This window comes from Anomaloglossus baeobatrachus, chromosome 11 (assembly GCF_048569485.1).
Source record: "Anomaloglossus baeobatrachus isolate aAnoBae1 chromosome 11, aAnoBae1.hap1, whole genome shotgun sequence".
Lineage (NCBI taxonomy): Eukaryota > Metazoa > Chordata > Amphibia > Anura > Aromobatidae > Anomaloglossus > Anomaloglossus baeobatrachus.
In genome coordinates, this window is record NC_134363.1 from 174,150,297 (window position 1) to 174,163,069 (window position 12,773).

A 12,773-nucleotide genomic window follows, 5' to 3' on the forward strand; every position below is an offset into this window, starting at 1 on the left:
TACCAAGCGTGACACAATCAGGAGTGACTATGACAGGCTGAATAAAGGCTGAGGCAGGGAATGCAACAGCGATTATATATTATAAGGTTTGGTCAGGGGTCACCAACTCTTCTTTCCCTAGACACTGGGTTTCCCTTCCTTCCCTGGACACTGGGTTTCCCTTCCTTCCCTGGACACTGGGTTTCCCTTCCTTCCCTGGACACTGGGTTTCCCTTCCTTCCCTGGACACTGGGTTTCCCTTCCTTCCCTGGACACTGGGTTTCCCTTCCTTCCCTGGACACTGGGTTTCCCTTCCTTCCCTGGACACTGGGTTTCCCTTCCTTCCCTGGACACTGGGTTTCCCTTCCTTCCCTGGACACTGGGTTTCCCTTCCTTCCCTGGACACTGGGTTTCCCTTCCTTCCCTGGACACTGGGTTTCCCTTCCTTCCCTGGACACTGGGTTTCCCTTCCTTCCCTGGACACTGGGTTTCCCTTCCTTCCCTGGACACTGGGTTTCCCTTCCTTCCCTGGACACTGGGTTTCCCTTCCTTCCCTGGACACTGGGTTTCCCTTCCTTCCCTGGACACTGGGTTTCCCTTCCTTCCCTGGACACTGGGTTTCCCTTCCTTCCCTGGACACTGGGTTTCCCTTCCTTCCCTGGACACTGGGTTTCCCTTCCTTCCCTGGACACTGGGTTTCCCTTCCTTCCCTGGACACTGGGTTTCCCTTCCTTCCCTGGACACTGGGTTTCCCTTCCTTCCCTGGACACTGGGTTTCCCTTCCTTCCCTGGACACTGGGTTTCCCTTCCTTCCCTGGACACTGGGTTTCCCTTCCTTCCCTGGACACTGGGTTTCCCTTCCTTCCCTGGACACTGGGTTTCCCTTCCTTCCCTGGACACTGGGTTTCCCTTCCTTCCCTGGACACTGGGTTTCCCTTCCTTCCCTGGACACTGGGTTTCCCTTCCTTCCCTGGACACTGGGTTTCCCTTCCTTCCCTGGACACTGGGTTTCCCTTCCTTCCCTGGACACTGGGTTTCCCTTCCTTCCCTGGACACTGGGTTTCCCTTCCTTCCCTGGACACGGCGTTTCCCTTCCTTCCCTGGACACGGCGTTTCCCTTCCTTCCCTGGACACGGCGTTTCCCTTCCTTCCCTGGACACGGCGTTTCCCTTCCTTCCCTGGACACGGCGTTTCCCTTCCTTCCCTGGACACGGCGTTTCCCTTCCTTCCCTGGACACGGCGTTTCCCTTCCTTCCCTGGACACGGCGTTTCCCTTCCTTCCCTGGACACGGCGTTTCCCTTCCTTCCCTGGACACGGCGTTTCCCTTCCTTCCCTGGACACGGCGTTTCCCTTCCTTCCCTGGACACGGCGTTTCCCTTCCTTCCCTGGACACGGCGTTTCCCTTCCCTTTCGCTGTTCATTTGGTACTTCCCCATACCTACATTTACAGAAGACATGGGAAATCTGTCATGGCAAGGAAACACTACACCCGGTTGGATAAAATATTAGTTAAAAAATACATTTGCATACAATAAGTAAAAAATGAAGCTACATGTAGCAACCGGTAAGATACTCAACCGTTGGTCTTGGGTGGCACCGTGGCTCTTTGGTTAGCAGTGTTCTTTTGCAAATCTGAAGACATCTTCCTGGAGTTTACCTTCTCCCTGTGTTTGTGTGTGTGGGGGTCACTTCTGAGTCCTCGATTTTCATCCTACAATCCAAAAATATACGAAGAGGTCAATTCGTCATCTCTAAAATTTACCATCGCGTGTGACAAATACAGGTGGTTCCTGAACCTCATTGGGTAGAGGGATTGATGTGAATGGTGACAAATGCTGAAAAGTCTTAATGTGAAGTCATAATAGCAAATTAATTCTTTAATAAAGGTTGTAGATGTGATGGTACAACATCGTTTTTCTATAGGAACTGTTCTAGTAATGTGCAGTTTTTGGGAAACCTTAATAAACCAGGAGCACCTTGAGTCGGGATAAGATGGTTGCTGGGTCCTTCCCTCACTAAGGAGCAGGGCAAGGAGTGGCCAAGATGTTTTATATGCTGGTACTGTTACTAATAATCTTTTTTTTTTTCCACTTTGTTTTCTAGATAAACCAGTGGTGATGGTATCAGTAGTTTATCCACAGGGTCTTACGAGGGAAGGGGAAGCTCTGGAGTTAACCTGCCGAACAGTTGGTAAACCCAGGTAATGTGTAGGTTGCGCGCAACAATCCGAGTGGACAACAAACCACATAAACCGATTTCTAAAGCTTCTAAGGAGTTTCCTAAAAATAGCAATTATTATATCATGTGAACCTAAATTAACATAAATGTCAATTTGCTGGTTGTTCAACTTCTGGACCATCATTGCCTTGGAGAAAAAAAAAATCTTGGGAAAAGTAAGTTGAAGTTGTGAAAATTTCCACGTGTGGTCACCAATGGCTCAGTGGGAACATTATAAACTGGATCCCACAAACATTTCTCTATTTTAATGATCCTTGGGGGCGGGACTTTCTACTGGAAGCAGGGGCAGGACTTCCTCTTTACAGAAAGCAGGGCTGGGACATTCTCTCTAGAGGAAACGTGGTGGGACTTTCTGCAGGAAGTGTGGGTGGGACTTTACCTCTATAGGAAGCGTGGGTGGAACTTTATCTCTACAGAAAGCCTGGATGGAACTTTATCTCTATAGGAAGCGTGGGTGGGACTTTGTCTATAGGAAGCGTGGGTGGGACTTTGTCTATAGGAAGCGTGGGTGGGACTTTATCTCTATAGAAAGCGTGGGTGGGTCTTTATCTCTACAGAAAGCCTAGATGGAACTTTATCTGTATAGGAAGCGTTAGTGGGACTTTATCTCTATAGGAAGCGTTAGTGGGACTTTATCTCTATAGGAAGCGTTAGTGGGACTTTATCTCTATAGGAAGCGTGGGTGGGACTTTATCTCTACAGGACATGGGGAGCATGACTCTCTCCATAGAAAGTCTGGATGTGACTTTATCTCTACAGGAAGCAAGGGTGGGACTGTATCGCTACAGGGTGAGGGGTGGGACTTTTGTACAGGAAGTGGGGACTGGGCTTTCTCTCTCTACAGGAAGTGGGGGCGGAACATTAGTTCTACAGGAAGCGGAGGTGGGACTTTATCTCTATAGAAAGCGTGGGTGGGACTTTATCTCTACAGGAAGCCTGGATGGAACTTTATCTCTACAGGAAGCGTGGGTGGGACTTTCTCTATAGGAAGCGTTAGTGGGACTTTATCTCTATAGGAAGCGTGAGTGGGACTTTATCTCTACAGGACGTGGGGAGCATGACTCTTCATAGAAAGTCGGGATGGGACTTTATCTCTATAGGAAGCGTGGGTGGGACTTTATAGCTATAGGATGGGTGGGCAGGACTTTTTACAGGAAGCGGGGACCGAACTTTCTCTCTACAGGAAGTGGGGGGGGCACATTAGCTCTACAGGAAGCGGGAGTGGGACTTTCTCTACCGGAGGCGGGGATGGGACTTTATCTCTACAGTAAGTGGGGGGCTTTGTCTGTCAAACTGCCTATAGGGGTAACAAAAATAATGTCCTTTAATTTAGGGCTGGCAGTCATTAATGGTATGGTCAATGCATGCTGGGAAGGGAAGTTTCAGCTCCTATAGTGCTGGCAGATTGAAGTACCATGGCCACTATGAAAAATGTGGAAGGCATGTTGCAGGGCATGATAGTTCTTGGACACACTAGCCTGTTTTGTTCATTAAAGGCAGTGTTAATTTATTGTTTGGGATGAGGGCAGCAAGACCTTCAACGAACTTGATGCGATCGGAGCCTAATTCTGATTTCTTTAGGCTTGAATCTTAAGAGAATACAATATAGAAATATCTGGACTTAATGCAATATCTTTTCATAATTGGTTGACAAAAAAGACAAGAATCTGTCCATTCTCGCTGAAATCCTGCGCTCTTTCCTCCGATTTACAGATAAGATACTAATTATAGATAGCTAGCTTGTTAGAGTGCGGGGATTTGACAAATAAATGTGTTAGATGTGTTCGGCGTATGTCTTTTTTGTCTCCTCTGCAGAGAAGCGAAGGATTAAAAAAAGAAAAATGATAGGGCAGAAATGTCAAGCATTAGGCTGGCTCTTACGGAACAGATTTTTTCCATTTCAGAGTGCCTAGAGGTGCCTGTCCCTATTGTAAGGACAGATCATCTGGCATCTAATCAAGAAACCTGCAAACCTGTGCGGAAAAAGCAAGAATTGTTGGGTCTTTGTCATCGGTCTACAATACTGTAGCCATGTATAGTGATATTGACGCATTGTTTTTCGTGGGTATGTACGGTGGCATTGACTCTGAAATTCTTGACTCTGAAATTCTTCTGAAATATGTATAGTGGCATTGATTCATTGATGTTCTCCATAGACACCTACAGCGGCATTGACTCGTTGATGTTCTCCATAGACACGAACAACGGCATTGACTCGTTGATGTTCACCTTGGAACAACAGAACTATGTTGATGTTTTCCTTAGACGTGTAAAGCAAGATTGGTTCAATGTTCTCCATACAGAGGTTGAGCGGCATAGACCTTTTTTTATAGCCATGAAGAGCAACATTGACTTCTTGACATTCTTCATAGCCGTCAAGAGCAGCATTGTCTTGTTGAAGTTCTCCATTGACATGTATAGTGTTCTTCATAGGCATATATAGGAACACTGACCGGTTGTTTTTTTTCCATAAATGTGTAGAGCAGCATGGATTTGTTTTTGTTCTCTATAGATATGTAGAGAAGTAAAGACTTGTTGATGTTCCTCAGAGACACTTAGAACAGTATTAACTTGTTGATGTTCTCCATAGTGGTGAAGAACACCCTTTACTCGTTTATGATTTCCGTAAACATAGTGATGTTCTTCAGACATTTGGAGCAGCATTGACTCATTGATGTTCTCCATAAATGTCAAAAACCTCCTTGACTTATTGAGGTTCTCCATAGACATGTAGAGCAACAATAACTTGTTGATGTTCTTAATAGCCATACAATGCAGCATTATCTTGAAGTTCTCCATGGATATATATTGGTGTTGAGTTTGTTCATAGGCATTTATAGCAATACAGACTGATTTTTTTTTTCTTCGATAGATGTGTACATTATCATCGATTCATTGGTATTCTCCATAGACATGTAGAGCACTATTGTCTTGTTGATGTTCTCCATTATATATAGATATGTAGAGAAGTAAAGACTTGTTGATGTTCCTCAGAGACACTTAGAACAGTATTAACTTGTTGATGTTCTCCATAGTGGTGAAGAACACCCTTTACTCGTTTATGATTTCCGTAAACATAGTGATGTTCTTCAGACATTTGGAGCAGCATTGACTCATTGATGTTCTCCATAAATGTCAAAAACCTCCTTGACTTATTGAGGTTCTCCATAGACATGTAGAGCAACAATAACTTGTTGATGTTCTTAATATCCATACAATGCAGCATTATCTTGAAGTTCTCCATGGATATATATTGGTGTTGAGTGTGTTCATAGGCATTTATAGCAATACAGACTGATTTTTTTTTTCTTCGATAGATGTGTACATTATCAATTCATTGGTATTCTCCATAGACATGTAGAGCACTATTGTCTTGTTGATGTTCTCCATAGACTTGAAGAACACGATTGACTCGTTAATCATTTCTGTAGACATGCAGAGTTGCATTGAATTGTTGATGTTCCTCATAGACATGTGAAGAACACTATTGACTCATTGATAATCTCCGTAGATATGTAGAGCAGCATTGAATTGTTGATGTTCCTCATAGACACGTGGAGAACTATTGTCTTGTTGATGTTCTCCATAGACGTGAAGAACACCATTGATTCGTTGATGATCTCCGTAGAAATCTAGAGCAGCCTTGAATTGTTGATGTTCTGCATAATGTGAAGAACACCATTGACTCTTTGATGATCTCCGTAGACATGTAAAGCAGCATTGAATTGTTGTTTCTCATAGACACATGGAGAAACGTTCTCTTGTTGATGTTCTCCATAGACGTTAAGAACACCATTGATTCGTTAATGATCTCTGTAGAAATCTAGAGCAGCATTGAATTGTTGATGTTCTGCATAGATGTGAAGAACACCATTGACTTGTCGATGATCTCCGTAGACTTATAGACCAGCATTGATTTGTTGATGTTCCTCAGTCACGTGTAGAACCATTCTCTTGTTGATGTTCTCCATTGACTTGTTGATAATCTCATCGATTCATTGGTATTCTCCATAGACATGTAGAGCAGTATTGTATTGTTTATGTTCTCCATAGACTTGAAGAACACAATTGACTCGATCATTTCTGTAGACATGCAGGGTTACATTGAATTGTTGATGTTCCTCAAAGACATGTAAAGAACACTATTGACTCATTGATAATTTCCGTAGACATGTAGAGCAGCATTGAATTGTTGATCCTCATAGACACATGGAAAACCATTGTCTTGTTGATGTTGTCCATAGATGTGAAGAACACCATTGACTCGTTGATGATCTCCGTAAACATGTAAAGCAGCATTGAATTGTTGATGTTTCTCATACACATGGAGAAACATTCTCTTTTTGATGTTCTCCATAGACGTGAAGAACACCATTGATTTGTTGATGATCTCCATAGAAATCTAGAGCAGCATTGAATTGTTGATGTTCTGCATAGATGTGAAGAACACCGTTGACTCGTCGATGATCTCCGTAGACTTGTAGACCAGCATTGATTTGTTGATGTTCCTCAGTCACGTGTAGAACCATTCTCTTGTTGATGTTCTCCATTAACTTGTTGATATCATCGATTCATTGGTATTCTCCATAGACATGTAGAGCAGTATTGTCTTGTTGATGTTCTCCATAGACTTGAAGAACACAATTCACTCGATCATTTCTGTAGACATGCAGAGTTACATTGAATTGTTGATGTTCCTCATAGACACGTGAAGAACCCTATTGACTCATTGATAATTTCCGTAGACATGTAGAGCAGCATTGAATTGTTGATGTTCCTCACAGACACATGGAGAACCATTGTCTTGTTGATGTTCTCCATAGATGTGAAGAAAACCATTGAGTCGTCGATGATCTCCGTAGACTTGTAGACCAGCATTGATTTGTTGATGTTCCTCAGTCACGTGTAAAACCATTCTCTTGGTGATGTTCTCCATAGACGTGAAGGGCACGTGACTTGTTGATAATCTCTGTAGACATGTAGAGTAGCATTCAATTGTTGATGTTCCTCATGGACATTTGGAGTAGCATTGACCTATTGATATTCTCCACAAACATGAAGATCATCATTGATGTATTGATGTTCTCCATAGACAAATGAAGAACCATTGTTTTGTTGATGCTCTCCATAGAAGTGAAGAACACCATTGACTTGTTGATGATCTTCGTAGACATGTAGAGCAGCATTGAATTGTTGATATTCTCCATAGATGTGAAGAACACCATTGACTCGTTGATAATCTCTGTAGACATAAAGAGCAGCATTAAATTGTTGATGTTCCTCATGAACATTTGGTTTAGCATTGACCCATTGATATTCTCCACAAACATGAAGATCATCATTGATTTATTGATGTTCTCCATAGATATGGAGAACACCATTGACTTGTTGATGTTCTTCATGGATATTTATGGCAGCATTACCGTGTAGAACAATGTTGACCTGTTATCTTCCATAGACATGTAGAGCAATGTTGATTCAATGTTCTCCATAGATATGTAGAGTAATATTGAGTCGATGTTCTTCGTAGACTTGTAGAGAACGACGTATTGATGTTCTCCATAAACATTCACAACATCAGTGGTCCCCTTCATTCAGACTGGGACAGTCACTGGAAATCCACCCCAATATTTTAGAATCTCACATATATAGTACATTACGTATAAAACCTCGGATTACTACATGATGAAAAGTCGGCAGCAAATATTATATTACTGCCATTGCCGGATATTTAGTGCTGTTTTAGATCTGGCCTTTCCATCTATTTATAAGCAGCTGACATTAAATAATTGATTGCACCCGTCAGTTGTGACACTGAGCGAGGTGTGACATTGACAGTCACAATGACGTTGATGTGGCATGTAGTGCGGGTTGGTTTTTTTTCCTCTCCCTATGAATATGTTAATGTAAACGCATACAGATGGAATAGAAAGACCTGACAACAACTACTTTGTTTTAATTAACGTCGCTGTCTAACATGCCTAAATGGAGTGTAATTCAATTAAAGTTCGCTTCCATTCTTTTTGTAAATGTGTGTTTCTATCATTCGGAGATGGAAGGTCTAATATACGTAGCGTACTAGCCGTCCATTATGGTAATGTGGGATGAAGGACGGCTTCTTCATCTGTAATGATGGTAAAAATGCCAACGATACAAATGTCAGCCACTTGATGGACCGTGGCGAGTGTAGATAGGGGATGGGCGACAGATAACTGGCCGTACACTCCAACTCCGACGTCCATGCGGGAATCGCAAATCTACGAGACGTTACAATTAAGTGATGAGTGGGCACTACCATGCTCGGGTGCTCAGTACTCGTAACTAGTGATGAGCGGGCACTACCATGCTCGGGTGCTCAGTACTGGTAACTAGTGATGAGCGGGCACTACCATGCTCAGGTGCTCAGTACTGGTAACTAGTGATGAGCGGGCACTACCATGCTCGGGTGCTCAGTACTCGTAACTAGTGATGAGCGGGCACTACCATGCTCAGGTGCTCAGTACTGGTAACTAGTGATGAGCGGGCACTACCATGCTCAGGTGCTCAGTACTGGTAACTAGTGATGAGCGGGCACTACCATGCTCGGGTGCTCAGTACTCGTAACTAGTGATGAGCGGGCACTACCATGCTCGGGTGCTCAGTACTGGTAACTAGTGATGAGCGGGCACTACCATGCTCAGGTGCTCAGTACTGGTAACTAGTGATGAGCGGGCACTACCATGCTCGGGTGCTCAGTACTCGTAACTAGTGATGAGCGGGCACTACCATGCTCGGGTGCTCAGTACTCGTAACTAGTGATGAGCGGGCACTACCATGCTCGGGTGCTCAGTACTGGTAACTAGTGATGAGCGGGCACTACCATGCTCGGGTGCTCAGTACTCGTAACGTGATGAGCGGGCACTACCATGCTCAGTACTGGTAACTAGTGATGAGCGGGCACTACCATGCTCGGGTGCTCAGTACTGGTAACTAGTGATGAGCGGGCACTACCATGCTCAGGTGCTCAGTACTGGTAACTAGTGATGAGCGGGCATTACCATGCTCAGGTGCTCAGTACTGGTAACTAGTGATGAGCGGGCACTACCATGCTCGGGTGCTCAGCACTGGTAACTAGTGATGAGCGAGCACTACCATGCTCGGGTGCTCAGCACTGGTAACTAGTGATGAGCGGGCACTACCATGCTCGGGTGCTCGGTACTCGTAACGTGATGAGCGGGCACTACCATGCTCAGTACTGGTAACTAGTGATGAGCGGGCACTACCATGCTCGGGTGCTCAGTACTGGTAACTAGTGATGAGCGGGCACTACCATGCTCAGGTGCTCAGTACTGGTAACTAGTGATGAGCGGGCATTACCATGCTCAGGTGCTCAGTATTGGTAACTAGTGATGAGCGGGCACTACCATGCTCGGGTGCTCAGCACTGGTAACTAGTGATAAGCGAGCACTACCATGCTCGGGTGCTCAGTACTGGTAACTAGTGATGAGTGGGCACTACCATGCTCGGGTGCTCAGTACTGGTAACTAGTGATGAGCGGGCACTACCATGCTCAGGTGCTCAGTACTGGTAACTAGTGATGAGCGGGCACTACCATGCTCGGGTACTCAGTACTTGTAACCAGCAGTTGGTGCTCGAATGGGCTTGACTAAAGCACCTGAGTTTAATGGAAGTCAATAAGGGACTCAAGCATTTTTCCCGCAAATCTTCTGGAAAAATTCTCACGTCTCCCATTGCATGGTAGTGCCCGCTCATCACTAGTTACGAGTACTGAGTACCCGAGCATGGTAGTGCCCGCTCATCACTAGTAACCAGTACTGAGCACCCGAGCATGGTAGTGCCCGCTCATCACTAGTTACCATTACTGAGCACCAGAGCATGGTAGTGCCCGCTCATCACTAGTTACCAGTACAGAGCACCCGAGCATGGTAGTGCTCACTCATCATTAGTTACCAGTACTGAGCTTCCGAGCATGGTAGTGCCCGCTCATCACTAGTTACCAGTACAGAGCACCCGAGCATGGTAGTGCCCACTCATCACTAGTTATTTCCTTTTCTTCATGCACTGTCCTCCTTTTCTAGTTTTGTTTTTCTCTGCCCTCTCAGAGTCTTTACATGCTTTCTCCCCTCTCTACTGGAGATCTGTGTGCAACCCCTATGTCTATCATTGAGAAAAGGAGAGTAGAAAGAAACACACAGAACTTCTTCATCTCACTCACCTAGAGAAAGGATTTACAGACTCGCTGCAGCAGCAGAACACTAAAAAAGTTTTAATGAAAACTATTTAGAAAGTTCCTTAACTTTGCCCTTAGGATGTGATTGAGTCATCAGATAATTGGAGTCCAGGTGCTCATAGCCTTTTATAATATGCTTCTTGCTGCAGCACTCGGAGCCATGATATTCTGCGAGTGACTGTTTTCATTGATGCAGTGTCTCGTTTCGAGCAGTGATTGTTGTTTTTCCACCGTCTATCCTTTGTCCTCTTTCCCCAGCGAGTGGAAACGTCACCTCGTCCTCTTGTCTTTGCAGACCGGACAAAGTCACGTGGGTGAGAGTGGACGACGATCTCCCCGAGCATGTCCTCATCGAGGATGAAAAGCTCTTCATCAGCAGCCTAAACAAGACGGACAACGGCACGTACCGGTGCGAGGCGTCCAACAGCGTGGGCAGCTCCTCGGCCGACTACACGCTCTATGTGTATGGTAAGTAGTGGAGACACGTAACCTGGTATATGGCCCCTTGCCACTAATGTGGAAAGTAGAGTAGAAAAAAAATTTGGGCAAAATTTGCAAAATATACTATTTTTTTTTTTAGCGCATCATTGGTCCCTCAGTACTATTATCTGCGCTATTGAGACCCCCGAGTCCGTAACTCAGAAAATCCCGGTTGTTCTATAATCTATTATTTCTTATTTTTGCCTTTGCGCTGCTGTAATTTTATTTATTTATGTATTTTAAGTTTTTTTTTAATATTTTATTCCAAAATTAAGGATTGTATCCCATTGTGCGATTATAGGGAAAAAAAAAACTTTTCTGTCCTCTGTATTCATTCACGACTAATAAAACATTGCACAAAATACAATCACATTAATCAACCTCAAAAGGAACTCAAAAAAATAAAATCACTACTGAATAGTATTCCTTTTTTCTGTTACCAGATTTTTGCTAATTAATCTGAGAGCAACATGATGTAGGGGCAGAGAGCCTGATTCCAGTGATGTCAATTACTGAGCTGTTTATTGTAGTTTCAATAAAATCAGTATTTTATCAGCAGGAGATTATCATTAGAGGACTAGTACACCTACTTCCATTTAGTCCTCCATATTCATGAGCTCTGTATAACCCCATCACTAGTTTTGATGATATAATTGTTTTATCAGCAGGAGATCGTCATTAGAGGACTAGTACACCTATTTCCATTTAGTCCTCCATATTCATGAGGTCTGTATAACCCCACCACTAGTTTTCAAGAAATGATTATTTTATCAGCAGGAGATTATCACTATCTAGTAAATCTGCTGCCATGTAAACCTCCAAATTCATGAGCTTTGTATAACCCTGCCCACACCATTGATTGGCAGCTTTTTACCTATGCACAGTGTACACAGAAAGCAGCCAATCGGTGGTGTGGGCGGGGTTATATGGAGCTCAGCATTCAGTATTTCTGACTGTACTCAGAAAGCAGCCAATCAGTGGTGTGGGTGGGGTTATATAGAGTTCATTTTTTGGAATTTTTGCCTGTGTACAGAAAGCAGCCTCTGGGGTGGGCGGGGTTATACAGAGTTCAGTATTTTTGACTGGACAGAAAGCAGCCAATCAGTGGTGTGGGCGGGGTTATGCAGAGCTCAGCATTCCGAAAACTGTTAGATCTGCAGCAGAGAAAACTGTGATTTTATCAAAACTGCAGCAGGCAGCCCAATAATAATTTATCATGCTGATCTCGCACCTAATCCCTTGCTCCCAGGATGTTTTATTGCCAACGTTAATATGTAGATGTATAGTTTGATAAACAATATATCCGGGTACAATATTGTTTGATATTATAGTCTCGTGATTTGAAGGGGCTTTTTATTTTTGTTAATATACTAAAAGCCCCAGTGTCCGTTCAGTGGAGCCCCCCCCCTTCCGTACATTACGCAAGAAGGGCGACCCTGCTGCGACTGACCACTTTTTTTTCCGAATTGAGTAAATTAATAAAACATAAAGAACCAGTAGAGAAAAAAATACCAAGAAAGTCCCCTATGGGGCGCCATGTCTACTGCAGACACAGGCAATATTCTGGCCGTGATGCAACCTCCTTCAGCCCTTTTCACACTTCAGAATCTGATCAGTGTTTTTCCCCATTTTTTTAAGCCATGTTCCCATCATATTTGATTCTGTGGATTCACTTCTGGGCTTGGCTAAAAAAAATAAAAGGGTTTGTCCACTACTTTGAGATTGATGGCCTATCCTTATCTGATTTGGCCAGGGTCAGACATCCTGCACTCCCGCCAATCGGCTGATCCCAGTTCCGGCAGCAAGTGTTGTGTTCCGGTGCTGCTCCATCTTCTGATAGCGGCC

The 12,773-nt window shown here is 44.1% G+C and overlaps 1 protein-coding gene across 5 annotated transcripts in view; it reads left to right on the forward strand.

The window, feature by feature from the left end:
• The window catches only part of CADM1 (cell adhesion molecule 1), a 312,527-nt gene that overhangs the window by 226,549 nt on the left and 73,205 nt on the right, over nucleotides 1-12,773 (forward strand). For all 5 annotated transcript variants that reach the window (XM_075328726.1, XM_075328727.1, XM_075328729.1 and 2 more), the window contains 2 exons: nucleotides 2,084-2,180; nucleotides 10,744-10,916. In XM_075328726.1, the coding sequence (XP_075184841.1) occupies nucleotides 2,084-2,180; nucleotides 10,744-10,916 (270 nt within the window). The remainder of the gene's footprint in view (nucleotides 1-2,083; nucleotides 2,181-10,743; nucleotides 10,917-12,773) is intronic.